The sequence below is a fragment of the Platichthys flesus genome, chromosome 8 (assembly GCF_949316205.1).
Source record: "Platichthys flesus chromosome 8, fPlaFle2.1, whole genome shotgun sequence".
NCBI classification, from domain to species: Eukaryota; Metazoa; Chordata; class Actinopteri; order Pleuronectiformes; family Pleuronectidae; genus Platichthys; species Platichthys flesus.
Genome location: NC_084952.1, coordinates 14,077,000 through 14,093,358, shown reverse-complemented (window position 1 = coordinate 14,093,358; position 16,359 = coordinate 14,077,000). Strand labels below are relative to the sequence as shown.

The 16,359-nt window shown below is 43.9% G+C and overlaps 1 protein-coding gene across 5 annotated transcripts; it reads right to left on the bottom strand.

Moving 5' to 3' along the window:
• Positions 1–3,227: 3,227 nt before the first annotated feature.
• Positions 3,228–16,295, bottom strand: LOC133958734 (C-terminal binding protein 1). 5 transcript variants are annotated; one of them, XM_062393675.1, is made up of 11 exons: positions 16,171–16,295; positions 15,071–15,119; positions 14,662–14,802; positions 11,330–11,484; positions 9,499–9,643; positions 9,193–9,399; positions 8,563–8,777; positions 8,100–8,230; positions 7,869–7,996; positions 7,231–7,348; positions 3,228–7,104 (listed from the first exon to the last, which is right to left on the bottom strand). In XM_062393675.1, the coding sequence occupies exons 3-11, from the start codon at positions 14,720–14,722 to the stop codon at positions 6,918–6,920; spliced, it is 1,347 nt and encodes a 448-aa protein (XP_062249659.1). In that variant the 5' UTR covers positions 14,723–14,802; positions 15,071–15,119; positions 16,171–16,295; the 3' UTR covers positions 3,228–6,917. The 5 variants fall into 5 exon arrangements, with proteins under 5 accessions (XP_062249659.1, XP_062249662.1, XP_062249661.1 ...); XM_062393678.1 differs by lacking the exon at positions 16,171–16,295 and adding an exon at positions 15,817–16,056; XM_062393677.1 differs by lacking the exon at positions 16,171–16,295 and adding an exon at positions 15,833–16,056.
• Positions 16,296–16,359: the final 64 nt, after the last annotated feature.

Genomic DNA, 16,359 nt, shown 5'->3' with positions numbered 1-16,359 from the left:
CTTTCCTGGTTATCTGTCTGTCTGTCTGTCTGTCTGTCTGTCGAGCTAGTTCTAAAGTAGGCTACAGAAAAGCAGACTTGCTTGCTGATTGATGACAGTGAGCTCAGTACATCACTAGCACACTGTCAAATACACTCTGTGTGTGTGTGTGTGATCACAAAATCTCTCCAAATGTGAACTTACACACTTGTCTGCAAACCAGGAATCAATTATTGCTTTGATTGCACGTGCTTTATTATACCACACTCACACACGCACGCACACACGCACTGAGGTCACCAGATACAGCAGCAGAATAGCTACAGGTTGCCTGACTGACGCAAATCTCCAAGAGAGTTGAACGTTCTCTTCCTGTCAATCACACGCTCACGTCACTGTGTTACTCGAGCCAGGTGAGTGAAGCAATGAGAGGAAAACCATGAGCTAATCACTGATAGTTTGGCCGGGGGTGCACCAGCTCCGGTGTCCCGGCTTCACCGCTGCAAACCTTTTAGAGTATTTAAGACAGACAGACGGACAGGGACGAGGAAAGAGCAGCAGTAAGAGCAGATGGATAATATTGACTGTGAATTGTGATCCAATATTAGAAAGGACAACGGAAAAAATACACAGATGGTTTTGTAGCCTAGTTGTTAAATTGTTTTTTTCCCTATAAAAGGATGAAGCAAGAGTATTAAAATTTAAATTAAAATAAAATAGGAAAAGAGTAAGATCAACAATGTGTCAGTCCATCTCTCTTGTTCGTCTGATATCTTTACTCTAACTCCGTTTATATACACCGGTCCACACACAACACACAATGGTTGCATATGGGGTATAGGTCAAAGGGCAGATCCAGGGATGGGGTCAGTTAAATAATAAGAAACAATTTTTGAATTTTGGATGTTCTAAGAGCTACAAAGCTAACAGTAAACAATTAATGACTTACGTGTGCACGTTACTGGCACAGTGCAGGGATGTTGGTCATACAATTGGCCCCTCTGCCTCTTAGCCTTCCAGTGGCTGGGATAATATGTAATCCTTCCGAAAGACATCCAAAGACAAATATTTACCCATTCAGCTCTGGGGTTTGCAGTCCAATCCTTCTGAGTGGGATAAGTCATCCGTCTGGAGACTAATTCATCACACAGACATGGGAACACACACATCCTGATCTGTCAGACTGTTCCTTCTCCCAACCGAGACTCAAATCAATTTTATTATGTTGATGTTCTCATCGCTGGGCCTATTTAAATGATCTTACACAACCTTTGACCCATCTGGAGCTGTTTTCGCCCTCTTTCTGCACCCATTCACTCAAGCCAGGATACGTTACCTATGCAAAATGATGGTAATTACTGACCCAGCAGCAGTGCGGGAACCAGTGCTCTCATTTTACTGGTTTGACCACCGTTTTCCCAGAACTGATGAAATCTCTGAGAGATTTGAGCCCACCTCATATCTCTCCCCTTGAACTAAACAAACAAATAAAATAAATGTGGCTGCACGGCATTGGGGGCTGACGGGGCAGTGGCGGTGGGAGAGGTGGATGATGCCCCTCTGCACGATGTAGCACATTCTAGAATCGGATCTGGGCAGAAATGGGCCGAAATGCGTTTGAAGTGCGTGTGAATCAGGTTTGTTAAATGCTCCTCACATCCTGGGCCTCCTTCAACTCTGCACCGTTCTACACACGCTGTTATGTAATACTGAACTTTGACTGTCCCACACATGGCTAGAGCACCATGGAGCAGTATGTTTGGTGATTTGTCCTTTTGTGGACAGACTCTCCGTCTCTTTTTAGTCCTGACAATGGTTCTCTAGACTCAAATACAACTACTGATGATCTCCAGAGAATGAACCCTCTGATATACATCATTTGACTCATGCACACAATGAACCTGAATACTTTAGAGAAAATTACTCAAATAAGAATTTTGTTTTAATTTGGTACTTGTACTGACCAACTTAAAAAATATACTTTGATTGGGGACAAATTTGTTATATTACTGTCCAACTATTTACTGGACAAACTTAATTCATTTTTGTATTAATCAAAGTATCTTTTGAAGTATTATTTTCTCAGTTTGTAACGTTATCCTCAGCTCTACATTGTGTTGCTGCTTGTCAGTCTCTGTTGATATGGTTCATATGTGGAAGATGCCAGGCAGGGGTTAACTCAGTGCTTGCCTGAACCAATAAATCTGCTCAACGTTAGCATGTTAGCACTCGCTTTGTATGTTGGCATGCTAATGTTTGCTTTTGCTCAAATGCGGATTGAGATTTGCTCACTTGTTTGTCTTGTTAGGTAAATACATGGCATTAAAAGCCCGGTGACAGTTCTGTAACAGTTAACAGGGAAGTTCGATATACTACTAAACCGTCCTTAAGAAAGAAGCAAGTTAAATGTGAACATTAACTAAACACGCTCTCCATCTCTGCTGGAGGCCGGAGGCTCGCCACTACATCAGCCTCAATGAGCATAAATACACTCGAACCTCAGACTGAACTGCTCGTGGTTGAGTTGCATTGTGGGTACAGTGAGTATCAGATTTAAACATAGAAGAATATGTGGAAAAAGACAATATCCCTAATGCAGCTGCATAAATTCTGCTCATTTGAATTGTCCGTAATGGGTCGAATAATGGAAAGCGTTGCTTAATGATATTAGTGGAAGTTACAGGACTGAGAATAAGTTGTTGCAAAATCTGAGCATTCGTGACAGACGGACCTGAGGGTCCCAGCCTTCAGCCAGGGCTGCACCAGCTCGATCGAGTGAGTGGACCACAGCCCTCAGTCCCTTCACTCCATTTTAAGAGCAGACTCCTGGTTCCACGCATGTGGAAGCAATTTTGGGGCTGATAATACTCCACCCTCCCCTGCCCTGTGGGTGTACACAGAAACCCTCTTTCCCGCACTCCCCACCTCGTCCTCCCACTTGTAAAGCTGTGCCTGTTCTGGCACAGCACAACCCCCCCTGCTTTATAAGAGAGCTGACAATCTGTGGTAGAAAACTATTTAGTTAATGGTAAAAGCAGAGTAAACATAGCTCATGTCCTCAAGCTACTGAGGGCAGTCACTGGGAACTACATAATGATAACTGGCATTAATTGTGATCAAGTTGCTGACCACTACAATCAAGCACAGATACTTCTTCAAATGAAACGAGCAAAGGCAGATTACACAACACAAAGGATTCTTAGCACCAGGAGAGAGAATGCTATCTGGAAAGTTAAAAACAGCAAATGTTTCATTTTTTAGATTTTATTAAAATACGGTGTGGAGTTTACCATCGGAAGTTACCATCACAAACATGATTGTTTCTAATAAAAAAGTAAACAAAACAAAAATAAAGCTTAAGAGCCTAGTTACAGGAGACATTTTTTCATTGTTTGTTTTTTCTTTTTGCAGTCTGGTGAAAGAAAAAAAAAAAAAAATCACAATGAGTGAGTGGAAAAAAAACATGTTCACATGTTGTAAAAATACATTTCCCAATTTTAACATTACACGCAGTCACTTTCAAACATTCATTCATTCATTCCTTGTTAGATGGTTAGATGTCAGTGCTAAAAGAAAGCAAAACAGAAAAAAGAAGTTCAGACCTGTGCATGAAGGGGGATTGAGAGGGTGAGGAGTTTCAAAAGATCAACAAAAAAAAAACGCAGGAGGCTGTTCTACATTCTGAGGGCAGAAAACTTGGGATGAGGGACACGAGACAGAGGGCGACTGCTGGAGGATATGTGTGCATTTGAACCCTGAGAGAAATAGTGACCGATTCTCACCGGAATTTTTTTTTCTTCCTTTTCCTTTCTTTATTTTCTTTGAAAGACCACACCAGTGTCCGCGATGCCCTCCCACTATGGCAGCACTGTGAAAGACACTTAAAGTGCCACAGAGAGGTGGTGGTGGTGGTGTGTGTGTGAGTAGGCAGGGCCATTCTCACACCCAAGAGTGAAATATCAGCTGTGGCTTTGTGAGCATACACACTGTGCTTATCTTTTAGCCTGTGCATGTACACTACCGGGCTGATTTAACTATTAAAAGCTCAGAGACAAAAAAAATAATAATAATAAACCTGAATGCACATTAAGAATTCACACTGGAGTTATGATCCGAAAATGGTCAAAACAAGGCTTAATGCGGTTCATTACTAAAGAGAAATGCAAGGTGCTGCGGATTTAGGCCTGTCGGGGGCTGAAGAGCTTTTTGCGAAGTGGCCGTGATCGTGGCCCGTACTTTGTGACTGGGTGAGTCTCCTGACTTCCCCTGCTGTGGTCAACTGTATTAAGGCAGTGAGTGGTTCCATGGCGACTTTCTATAACAGCTACTTTAACAGGGAGAGAATAAGTAAGGCCCAGAGGATAACACTTGGACAGGACAGTTGGGATAAGACAAATTATATATATATATATATTTTCTTTTTTTAAATCACCAGGAGAGGGATCTCTTGTTTTCTCTGAAATGTCTCAGTACAACATGTAGAACACAGACAGCATATTCATAAAAACAAAATCCTACAATAAAAACAGAATGTTTTCATAACAGTGCACTGCTGAACTGAAAAAAAAAAATATATATAATCATCATCATCAACAGCAAAATTTAAGATTACTATAATGCTCATAATCCAAACTATGGGGGTTATCTTTTTTAAAAATATATACTCATCACATGACAGAGGAGCCTAGCATCTCAGGACAAGGATATGCTCCATGTCTCTCAGACTCTGAGGGAAAAACTGTACATCACTGGAAACTGACAAGACAAAAATGGCAACTCGAGTTGAAAACACTCTGAAGAGGGAGAAGGCCGGGGAGCAGAGGGACAATAGCATGATGACACCAATTTTTTAAGCCAATAGGGTTTCCCCGAAAAAAATGACCTCACATGCACTAAAGATTAGAGCAGCTCGACAATAAAGAGGGGAGGGGGGGTAAACAAAACAGCATCTACAACTACTGTTCTAATAAGAACTAGCAGACCACGGTGACCGCCTTTTGTTTTTTTCTTTTTCCTCATTTTTCATTTGCCAGTAAGTTGGAGGTTGAAACACAGCAACTACAGTCTGAAGTCTAATGACGGGAAAGCGTTGTGCTGAATCTTCCACAATGAGGAAATAAAGCTAAAGGGAAATAGACACACACTGGTTTTGAAGCCTGAGTATTCAGTGACCTATAATGAACCTACAAGAGTTTGTCAATTTATTTCACGGGGCAATGCTTTTTTATTTATTGTATCATTACTGCTACAATTTCACAACCCTTCTGGTGAAGAACAATAAAGAAGTATCTAGAAAATCTGTACAAAAAAATAAAAGGGTATGCACGGTACATTCAATATCTGTTACTGAGGTACTAGAAAGGTGTTCCCTTGACACCAGGGCAACAGCGTTAAAGAGTTACTCCTAGGGACTTTTCCTTTGGAAAGACAACAGCTTGTTATCATAGCAGGGTGAGGGAACATACAAACACTCACACAAAATCACCGGCAGGCACGCAAACACACGCACACACACACATGCGCGCACGCCACTGTCATCAGTAAAGCCAGCATGCAAGAAACGCTGTCCCCTTGCTCTCACAGGGAATCTAATCTCGACTGTCCCCTCCCGCTTAAAGGAATTGGTGGATGCATACTGGTTGATGAGCAGATGTGTGGGGTCGGTGATGACACTGGGAGAATAGTGGAGGGTGGGTGTGGGATTGCAGAGTGGTGGAGGTGGTGAGGTGCAGTGAGATCTTAAAGAATAAGGCGATAGTCAATCCCTGGTCACCCATCCCGTGTACTGAATGTCGGCAGTGTGTGATCATCACTAAAGCTAACTCGTAACTGTCCATCTGTCTGTTTGGGATTAGCTCTGAGCGGTTAGACAGTGCCCTCTGCTGGTGAGGCTCCAGTCATGATTCCGTTTTTGCAGCAAGAAAAAACTGCTGCATTTGATACTATGTGTGAACCATGTGTACAGACCCAGCACGCAGCTGTGGCTGCTGACATGAGAGAAATTCATGCCTAGGTGCGGTTTGATATGAGTCTTTCAGCCATTGTGACAAGACAGAGCAATCCGTGGGGGACAAAACCTGTAAACACAGGGCCTGAACAAGAAAACTGAGACAAATGATCTTGTATCTCACTACAACAAGGCTGTCAACTAAAAACAACGAGCTTAGCAGATAAAACACTTTAAATGTCTGGGAGCTCTCTGCAATGACTGTGTTATAAATCCCCCTGCTGACCAAGCCAACGACAGTAACAGGGGAAGAATTCAGGGCATAACTGGGCTAAGGGGTGGCTTGATGCCTGATGGGGAGAGACAGGATGTACTGGTTGGGATTTTGTCTGATTTACTTAAGTACAAATTTTCCCCCATGTCAAGAAACGTAGAGGACGAGAGAGGAAAAAAAGAAAAGAAGAAAGTGAGAGCAGTAACATGAGCCATTAATGTACAAAGGGGGGGGGATTCAAACTTTCTGCCCCTGCCTCTACTGGTCAGAGAGGGACTGGAGACTAAAAGTTTCATGTCAGAAATGCTTTTTTTGTTTTTTTTCTGGTTTTTTTTAACGAACAAAAACATTAACACCTAGAACCACAACAGAACAACTTTTCATTAAAACAGCCAACTAACGAAATAATCCAATCCTTGAGAACAGAGTTATTGCTGACGTTGTGAGGAGGTGATGGTGGGTCAGTGGATGACATGAGGACTTGGATGGAGGGATGTGTGTGTGTTCTGGAGGGACGGGAGTGGGATGCGGGTAGCTGGGGATGGGTCACTCCTGGGCTGGTTATGTGATCTGAGAAACAAGACTGTTTTGATCCACGTCAGGTCAAAATGGTGCTGCCCGATGTATCCGAGGGTCGTGGGCTGTGTCTGATGTTGGGGGGTGGGGGTGGGGGCGGGTTCCAGAGGTGACGGAATGTGCTGGCGGTGGCAGGAGGGGCTATTGGTCAGAGGGGATGTCTCTGTCGGCTTCAGCCTTCGTAGGCTGCCCTGGGGAGGGGGCATGAGGAGGGTGAGAAACAGGGGCGATGCCATGTGCCAGGGTTCCTGTAACCAGGCTTTCGACCCCTGTGCCCGCTCCGGGGAGACCCCCAGCTGCTGCAACATTGATCAGACCTGGAGGAAATCTGAAATACAGACAGAAGCCAAATAATTAAATGATTCTTGGTCCTTCCAGACTCATGTCCAACCTCATAACCTTTGTCTGGTGTCTAATCCCAGTTTCACTCATCTTCTACATCCACTCCACTCACCTGTAAGTGGCTCCATTAAGCTCTGGGTGGACAGTGGCGGCCTCCATACTGGGCCACTGAGAGGCTGCCATCAGGTATTCCTTATTCACACAGTTCTTCAGACTGTCAGGGATGCGCCCTGGAGAAGGATCAACCGACCATTACTACCTCATAGAACTGGAGAACAACATGCCACTGACAGCATCCTACTGGGGACAAACTGACCAAATTCTGGTGTAACAGAATTTGCTAATATAAAATTAGTTGAAATAAAAAAAAAGAACAGTCATATAATAAACGCACACACACAATTCTATTGTTATGGTTGATGAAGATTTGATATTCTTTGTATGATAAGTGAATATTTTTGAGATGGAAAATTGCTTTGAAACTCATTTCACTATATTGTATCCTGTAATGGAAAAATGTGTATCAATTTATACAAGAGTATACACACTGAGACCGTACAAACACACTGAGACCATACAAACTTTTCATGTCGCAAAATAAAACTAATTTGGAAAACCCAACAGAAGTAGTGTTAAAAGAACGTTGCCTTCAATAGCATTATTAACTTGACCTCCGCACTGATACTAATCTGTTCCTTTCAGTGAATCAAAAGGCTTTCTTCCGTTCAGTGAAAAGCGTGTGTGCTTTACCAGTGATGGCGCGACGAACTTCCCTGGCTGCCTCCTCGCGAGCTTCCACAGAGGCCTGCTCGCTGTACCAGGATGTGTGCGGGGTACAGATCAGGTTGGGAGCATCCTTCAGAGGCCCTGTTGAAAAACTGTTAAGGGGAAAGGCTGTTACAGAGGAGTGCTGAGGTTGTGTTATCATGCACAACAGTGACCATACGTGGTGCATGTGTGGCCCTAGTAAATCATGGCTACCTGAAGGGTTCTGTCTCGTGGACATCCAGAGCGGCCCCTCGTATCCGGCCCTCTTTCAGGGCCTGCGTCAGTGCTTTCTCGTCAACCAGACCGCCTCTTGACGTGTTCACCAGGAAGGCCCCCTGACGCATCTGCGGCGAAATAGTCAACAAAGTTTGTAATTGATTATCAATGTTGGGCTCTACACCAGTAGCTGGGGCATATGCCAGTTCTTTTCTTCCGGAAGGGAGTCATCGTTTCCCAGCATCTCAGTTTCTGCTCAGACTAAAACGCTGCTCTAGAGTTTCCAAAGTAAAGCCGTAACATAGTAGTATTGATGTAAGCTTACTTAGCTGATGCCAGTGCAATGGTCACGAAATTTATATTATTTCTTATAAGTATTCCAGCCCTATTGCAGCTAAACCTCCGATTGAGCAAACACGAAGCAAGAAGAAACGTTTTGCGTTTTGAGTATTCTACTCACCTGTTTGATGGTGAAGTCATTAATGAGGTGGTGGTTGTGCTCGTTGAGGCTGCAGTGCAGAGATACACAGTCCGAGTGGATGAGCAGGTCCTGCAGGGTGGCCATGCGTTGCAGGCCTAGAGAACGCTCCACGCCATCAGGCAGGTAGGGGTCATAGAATATCACGCCAAAACCAAAGGCCTTGGCCCGCAGAGCCACTGCTTGGCCAACACGCCCTGCAAGACAAAAAGACACAGTAAGGTTATTAAAAGCCACTGTGGTACGGTTGTTGGAACCAAAATAGAAATCATAAATACCAAACAGTTCCCCCATCAACGGTCAGCTTGGATTAAACTGATCCACTGAAGAGCTTCGGCACAAAATGTTCATAACTCACCAAAGATTGCGGGCTGAGTGAGCTTGCGGAGCTTTGCCGTAAATTTTAGAAAAGGGGGTCGACACCCGTCAGCACGTAAGGAGGGAAACATAAGCACGTAAGGGACCCGGAAGGGCTCTTGCGCTTACGGGCCCATGAAAACGCAGAAGCATGTTTCAGGCTTAACGCAATCTCAAATCAAAGGCTACACTGGAAAATGTGGCAATAATACTCCCCAACTAATCGAGCCACGTTTGTCCACGCTCTTTACTCACCCAAGCCAATAATGCCCAATGTTTCTCCCCGGATACGAGCAGCTCCACCAGCCACCTCCCTGATCTGCTCCACACTAGAGGCACGGGTTCCCTCCCTGAGGGCCTGGTGCATCCAGGTGACTCGCCTGTACAGGTTAAGGATCAGACATAGTGAAGTATCGGCCGTCTCCTCCACTGAGGTAGCTGGCACGTTGCAGACAGCAATGCCTGCAATGAAAGGTGAAAAGATGAGAAGCAAATACAAGCGAACCGGTTATATGAGGAATAGATTGAACTACTTAGTGTTTTGTTCTGATGTGAGCTCACCTAGCTCAGCAGCTGCTTTGATGTCAACGTTGTCGAAGCCTGAGCCAATCCTGACAATTACACGTAGGCCTTTAAACTTTTCCAAATCATCTCTGGAGAGAGTGATGGTATGGTACAGCAGAGCGGCCACTGCCTCATTTAGCACCTATAGGAGATAAATGCATTGTGAGTGATTTAAATCACAGTAAAGGTGCACTTCATATATATTGGCTTAATATTAGTCATTTATTATCTGTTGGTGTAGACTGATCTGCTTGACTGAATGAAGAAAGAAATTATTTTGAGTGACGTGCAGATATTATGATTACTATTATTATTATGATTTATATTATGACTACTGTCATAGTCCAGGGGACGCTGGTGCTTCTGATACCAGCATCAGAGAAGCCTCTGGTTCTGCAGAAAATGCTGGATCTGGCAACGACAAGGACACAAATCTATAATCAGATCCCATATCTAATGTGATGGTTTATCACTAGTAGCATCACTTCTTCTTCTGTGCTCCACTATAGCAGTTGTGCTGCCTCTGATAAGTGCCGTTTTTAGAGAGGTGAATAAGTTATTTCTAGTAGAGCAACAGTAGACCAAGCTAGCTAACGTGTCAGTAATTTGGCAATATTTTACACTGGAAAATTCAACAAGTGAAACGATGACAGGTACAATACGTTAAACCTTGTTGCTAGGGGTGTGTTTGGTCATAGATTGACTTATTTATTCTATTTTAGTCATATCAAACTAGATAAATGATATTCTCTGACATTTATTTTCTGTATATATCCAATTATTAAACCTGAGCCATGCCATACAAAAATCATAGAAATTAACACTTTCATACAGGGTTCCTAGCATGCCGCTAAATATGTTGTACAAGTGGTTTGTTTCTATAAATTAGGGCTGCAACCACTAATCGATTTTATCGATTAAAAAAATAGTTTGCAACTAATCTAGTAATCGATTCTCCAGGTCTGTTATAATGCACACACTGTGGCAGCGTCTCCTGAGGTGGGGGAAGTAAACCAGCCAATCCTGTGCTTGTTCGGCTCATGTGATGTCTCCGGTCTGGACAAAATATTTGAAAACATCTCTCTCGAAACAGCAGAGACAAGTCGTCTCAAGTATGGGAACACTTTCCAGAAAAGCCTTCAGAGACTGTAGCCGTAAACTTTGTAAAGGTGACTTCACACGGAACAGCAGCAAAACATCACTGTGGCATGAACCTGAAGAGAAGACGTGTTGGAGCCATTCTTCTGAATTTACTGGATGATCTAATACGACCATAGGTTCATACCACAGGGATGTGGTGTTGCTGTGCCTTGTGAAATCAGATTTGCACAAGTTTTCTTTGAGGTTTAAACGCCAATGGCGAACACAAAGCAGTGACACAAAAACACAGGCAGTAATTTTTTGATTGTTTCACAGCGGTTTTGTATTCAGTGCTAAGTTTTACATAAACAACCATGAATTCAGCCCATTGCAGCTTGTCTGCTGTGTGTGACAGACAAAACCAGCGAAACAGACAGCTCAGCCATTTTAACTTTTCTTAAAATCCAGAATTTACAACAGTATCGTTTTGAATAAAAACTATTTGTATGCAAGACACATATATCATTCTGACTTGTATCTCATTATGGATACCTACAATTCAGTTGAATTTTTATATAATAGATATTTTTTTATTCCAGTTTTAGCCATCTACAAGAAGCACAAATCCGGGTATCAGAATCTATGTCAGTATGGTCAAAATGTCTAACTACCAGAAGGAATCTCTGTGTTTGGCCCTAATGGCCTGTGATTGTAAGTGTGGGTAGGTGTGCTGGTGCCTCTTCTCTACCTTCTCGTGAATCTCTTGTGTGGACTGGGCATCGCAGAAGGCCACTGTGGCCACATCTTTGAGGATGGGCATTTCCACAGTGCAGTCGCGTCCATCCAGCAGGGCTACCAAGGGCCGCGGGTGCATTGGCCCGTTCAGGATAGGGGGTCGGATACCTGAGTCAAGAGGGGGAAAACAGTAAACACATAAGTGGTTTAATATTTCCTAGACAACTGCAAATCCAAGACCAAAACTGCTTAAAAATATAGGAACCTAAAGCGCATTACAAACAAATTAAACCAGTGAGGGATCATCCTTACTGCAGTTACTCAGTTAGCTGATGACTCTTGGTGTATACAGCAACAGCCACTTGTAATTCCGAACCATTTAAATTAAGCTAGAGGTTAGTGACTCGACAGTCTGCATTTTCCACGTCTGGACTACACCACGTGATGAAAGTCATCATACCCTCAAACAAAACCCCCCTTCACGCATGACTACGGTTCATGGGGCTAAGTCCCACACTTTTTTAGACAATAATAACTCAGACTTTTATGGCTGTCGATTTTCTCTCCAACGCATCCACCTCCAACAGCTGCATAAGGAAACTACCAAGATGCGTGGTGTGTGTACGCGCGTGTTCCCACTGAAGCGATATGTTCTTCGGTTACAAAAGTAATGTGTAATTAAATCTGTGATGGGGCAAGGAAGGTGTCCGGCATCCTGGCCTATTTGTTGTTGAAATGCAGCTCTGTTTAGGAATGTGTGGAACCAATATGCACTGTCGAGCCTTCATCAATCCATCACAGTTCTCTTGACTCTCCACATAAAGTGAACATTAGTTTCTGGTAAATGAGGCAAAGATATTTTGATCCAAGTTTTTACTCTGGGAACTTGACCGGCCTACTGTATGAGCAGAGCACACACACATATAGGAGGGGGGATGCTTGGACGGGAGAGGTGATGGAGTGTGGCGGCTGGGGGAGGGGTGGAGAAAACTGTAGGGTCTTGGAAAAGAGGCGGTGGGGGTTCATGGTGGGGTCTGAGTCATGACCTAAATTCTGTCTGGAAGAGTCCCTCCTTCCCTATTTCTGATCCTCCACCTTTCTTCCAACACAAACAGATCACACTGATAACAAAATCTGCACAGTCGGCTCAAGTACATAATTGCCAATTACCATTTTGCCAACAAAAGAAATGATGCAAATGAATACAAATGTCAGATCTCTGCCAAAACAATTTTGTATACAGGGATATTTAAAAATAAATAAACACTAATGGTTATATTAGTGTTGCCTTCACACTTCTCCCATTTTCCCTATCTTCCTTTACAGCAGATCTTGGCATGGACCAACCCAACACATGCACCAGTACACACTATCTTGTCCCTACTGCGTGACAGGTGTGTGTTATGTCTCCGGGGTGGGGGAGTATGTATTGCTGGGAAATTTCCATGGGCAGTGGGTAATAGTGACTGCAGAGGAGGGAAGGGAGCTGGTAGCTTTGGGTGGAAAACAAATATTTGCGAACACCTCCCCTGACGTCGGACGTTTCCCAACGCGTGCATTAAATGCACATGGGCAAACACAGAAAAACATTCAGCCTGATACACGTATTTAAACGTCCAATCGACAGCCGGCAGTTTAGCATCACATTCACTGATAAATGGCTTGAGATTGCTAGCAGGCTTACTGCCACACGATGAAAGCACAAAGAGACGCTGAGTATGTAGAAAAACCCAAAAGGGGTTCATCACAAAGACCCTCTCCGAAAAAGGACTTGGAAATATACAAGTAGGCCTACACACAGAGTAATTTGAGTAAAGGACACTGGCATAACCAGGGCCTACAAAGCACAAGCATGGCGGCACACACAATACAATTCATTCAGTGATTCATTCATTCTCCCCCCTCCTCCCTTTCTTTCCCCTCACTCCCTCCTCCTCTTCTCTCTCCCTCTGGCCACAGTTGGAGGAATAAGAGGTGTGGGGGGAGGGGCAGCGAACGATGATAATGCAGCAAGCAGCAGTACTCCACCCAGAAGCAGCTACACACACACACACACTTGGTTATTCAGTTCCTTCTTTAACGCTGCTACAAGACCAATACGCGCCGAGCGTAAAAGAGAAACTGCCCGCGCACAGCTGCACCACACCCAAAATTTTGATTTCCCCTCTACAGCTCACAAATTCAAAAACACATGCCAGAATAGAAAACACATGAGCACCGGGCCTAACCTTGCATTCTGAAGTCTGCCAGCCTGTCTTCCTCTCTCTCTCTCTCTCTCTCTCGCCTTGCGCTCCCTCTACCGCTTTTTTTCACCCCTCTCTCTCTCTGTCAGCCTGCTCTTGGCTGGCTGGATCCCAGCTGTCATCCACGCCCAGCCCCTCCCCCACGAGCAGCCTCCAATCACATACGGTTCCACAGAGCGCCAGCCAACCAGCACTAACCTTATTAGCATAGCCGAGGCTGACGCTGAGTTCGGTTTGGGCTGTTGTCGTTTTTTAAAGAGACAGCTGGGCCGTTTCCCTGCCCCGCGACCCTTCACCTTGTCCTCTCACCCGTCTCCCGAGACGCTCCCAGACTGTTCCCTCCATTTTAGTGCACCATTATGTCTGATTTGTCTTTTCTACCCTCTACTCCAGCTCACAATAATGTCTCTCTAAGAAATATTGAGTAGACCTGCCAAGATTGCATTTGCTGTTGCTGGCTAAATTAAATTCACTTGTTATCTTTACAATGAGAGATGTTGATGATGTGAACGTTCAAATTGAACATTCACTGCATGCAAATTGAACTTAAATTCAAAAAAAAAAAAAATCTTCTCCAATCTCAAACAAGCTGAGAGGAAGTAGGAAATACTTAGCTGCATTGAAACCAGTAACTACACATGACTTAATGTAAAGAAATCCACAGACCACAAGTGTTTTCAGCAGAAGCATTTCATTAGCACAAACATTAGCGTTATCAAATATTCCCAGGGGACTGGCATAATATGATAAAAGCAACAATCAAAGAGCAGAACTATATAAAAAAAAACATCCCATTACAATCTGGCAGAAACTTTGATCATCTTTCAAGTTTAAATAAGTCAAGTCTATCGTTGCCATGATCTGCCAGTCAGTTGACAAAGTTACATGCTCGAATGTAGATTTGCAAAAATGCAGTAACTTTCACATGTGGACAAAATGCATGTATATTTTGCAATCAGTTTCAAAAGATTTTCTTCCATTTGTACAGGACCTTACAATTTGACTTATAAGAGTATGTATATCCTTTATACTATAAAACTATCATACTTAACATCTAAGTAACGAAATAGTTTTTACTACATTCAAGGGTATAAAAGCTCACCCTCACAAATGCGGTCAAGTCTCTGCCGCTTGACCTGTTTGTGTTTGTCCATCAGCGCCATAGACTACGCAGTCCGAACCTGGGACAGAGAACTGATCCGAGTGCGATGGGGCCCCTCGAGTGACGACCGCTTAGATTCACCTGCACACAAATGAGATAATTCAGTATAGGGAAAAAAGGGACTAAACTGAATGACTTAATTTTCTTTTGAAATAGGAACTGGGTGAAAAAAATACAATTAGACCCATAGACTGAACTAAGGGTGTCAAATATTAACATGGACTTTTTGCGGTTTACCTGGGAAAAATAGATGCGGTTGGTTTCAGGTGTAATATGTATCCCCCCCCCCCAAAAAAAAAAAAACTAATTTGAGATTATTAAATTCAGATATTTGGACTGGGACACTCACCTTAAGATTAATCTCCCTTGTGCCGGTCTGGTTGACAACTTAGTTTACACTGTAGGCAGAGAAAACGTAGACATGTGATAATGTCATGAAGTTGATATCACTGCAGGTGGTGTTTCAGCGGCACGTTAACTCCATGTTAGCACATCTGACATCGATTTCAAACCCGAATGCCGTAAAAATGTGAAAAGTCACTGAAGCGCCTCACTTGTTCAAAGTTACCTGACGCATTGATACTTTAATGTTGTTTTCTATTTAGCATGCTATATGTAGTTGGCCATTATTGTTTATTGTTTTCCTTTGCGGTCTGCACTGCGTTAGCTCGTTAGCTTAGACGGAGCACACACTTTAAGTTGAGTATGAGTTTGGTTCGGACGATAACTTCGCGGTGGAAAGATCTCAGAGCCCCTCGCTAAGCCCACTTACCGTTAACTAACTAGCCGGAGGTGCTAGCTAGCCCTTTTCTTAGCTAACAAGAAACCGGGACTCTTGAAATGAATGGCGGACAGCTATCTCATCAATTCAAACACTTCTTAAGTAGTTCACGCTAGTAAACACATTCAACACACATAATCCGTTCTCTCCGATGTATAGATTGAGATAATGCTTGTTGTTCAATCGCGATTCGGGCTAATGCTAACTAAGTACATAGCACGACGATAGCTAGCCTATGTTGGGCTAGCTATCCCAAACACAAACATTTAAGGACTTTAAGTAGCTCGCACTTGGATGGAGGCGCTAATTATTACCCGCCCTCGCACGTACACAGTAGTCGGCGTTGATTGACTGCCACTAACTTGCGAGGTGTGTCAAAATGAAACATCCGCACAGCTACACATATCAGGCGTTTGCAGTGCTGCTAACGCTAGCTAGCCAGCGCCGTTAAGTAACATGCCGCCGTGTGTGGGGAGATGCAGGCGGTGGGGGGAGCCCATTCCGTCCGATTTGTTATCAGCGAGTGGCGCTACAACGTGAAATATCGGATCCAGCGCGTGTTTGGATTAATTCAGCGGGGGGCGGCGAATCGCCCGCGTGGCTGCATCCGAACGGCGCCGCTTTGAAAGCCAGTGAGCAAATCATGCGAGAAATAGTCGATTATTTACCCCGAATCAACTCTTTCAAGAGTGCCGAGACAGTGTGCGTGCGTCGGTGGTGTTCCCCTTCTCCCGATCGCCATGAAATTAGACAAAAGAGGAAGTGGCTCGTCGGTGGTGTTGGTGGTGGGGGGGCAGGCGGCCTGTGAAAGAGCATCGCTGACCTGGAAGGAGCGCCCTCATCTCCCACGGCGGAAC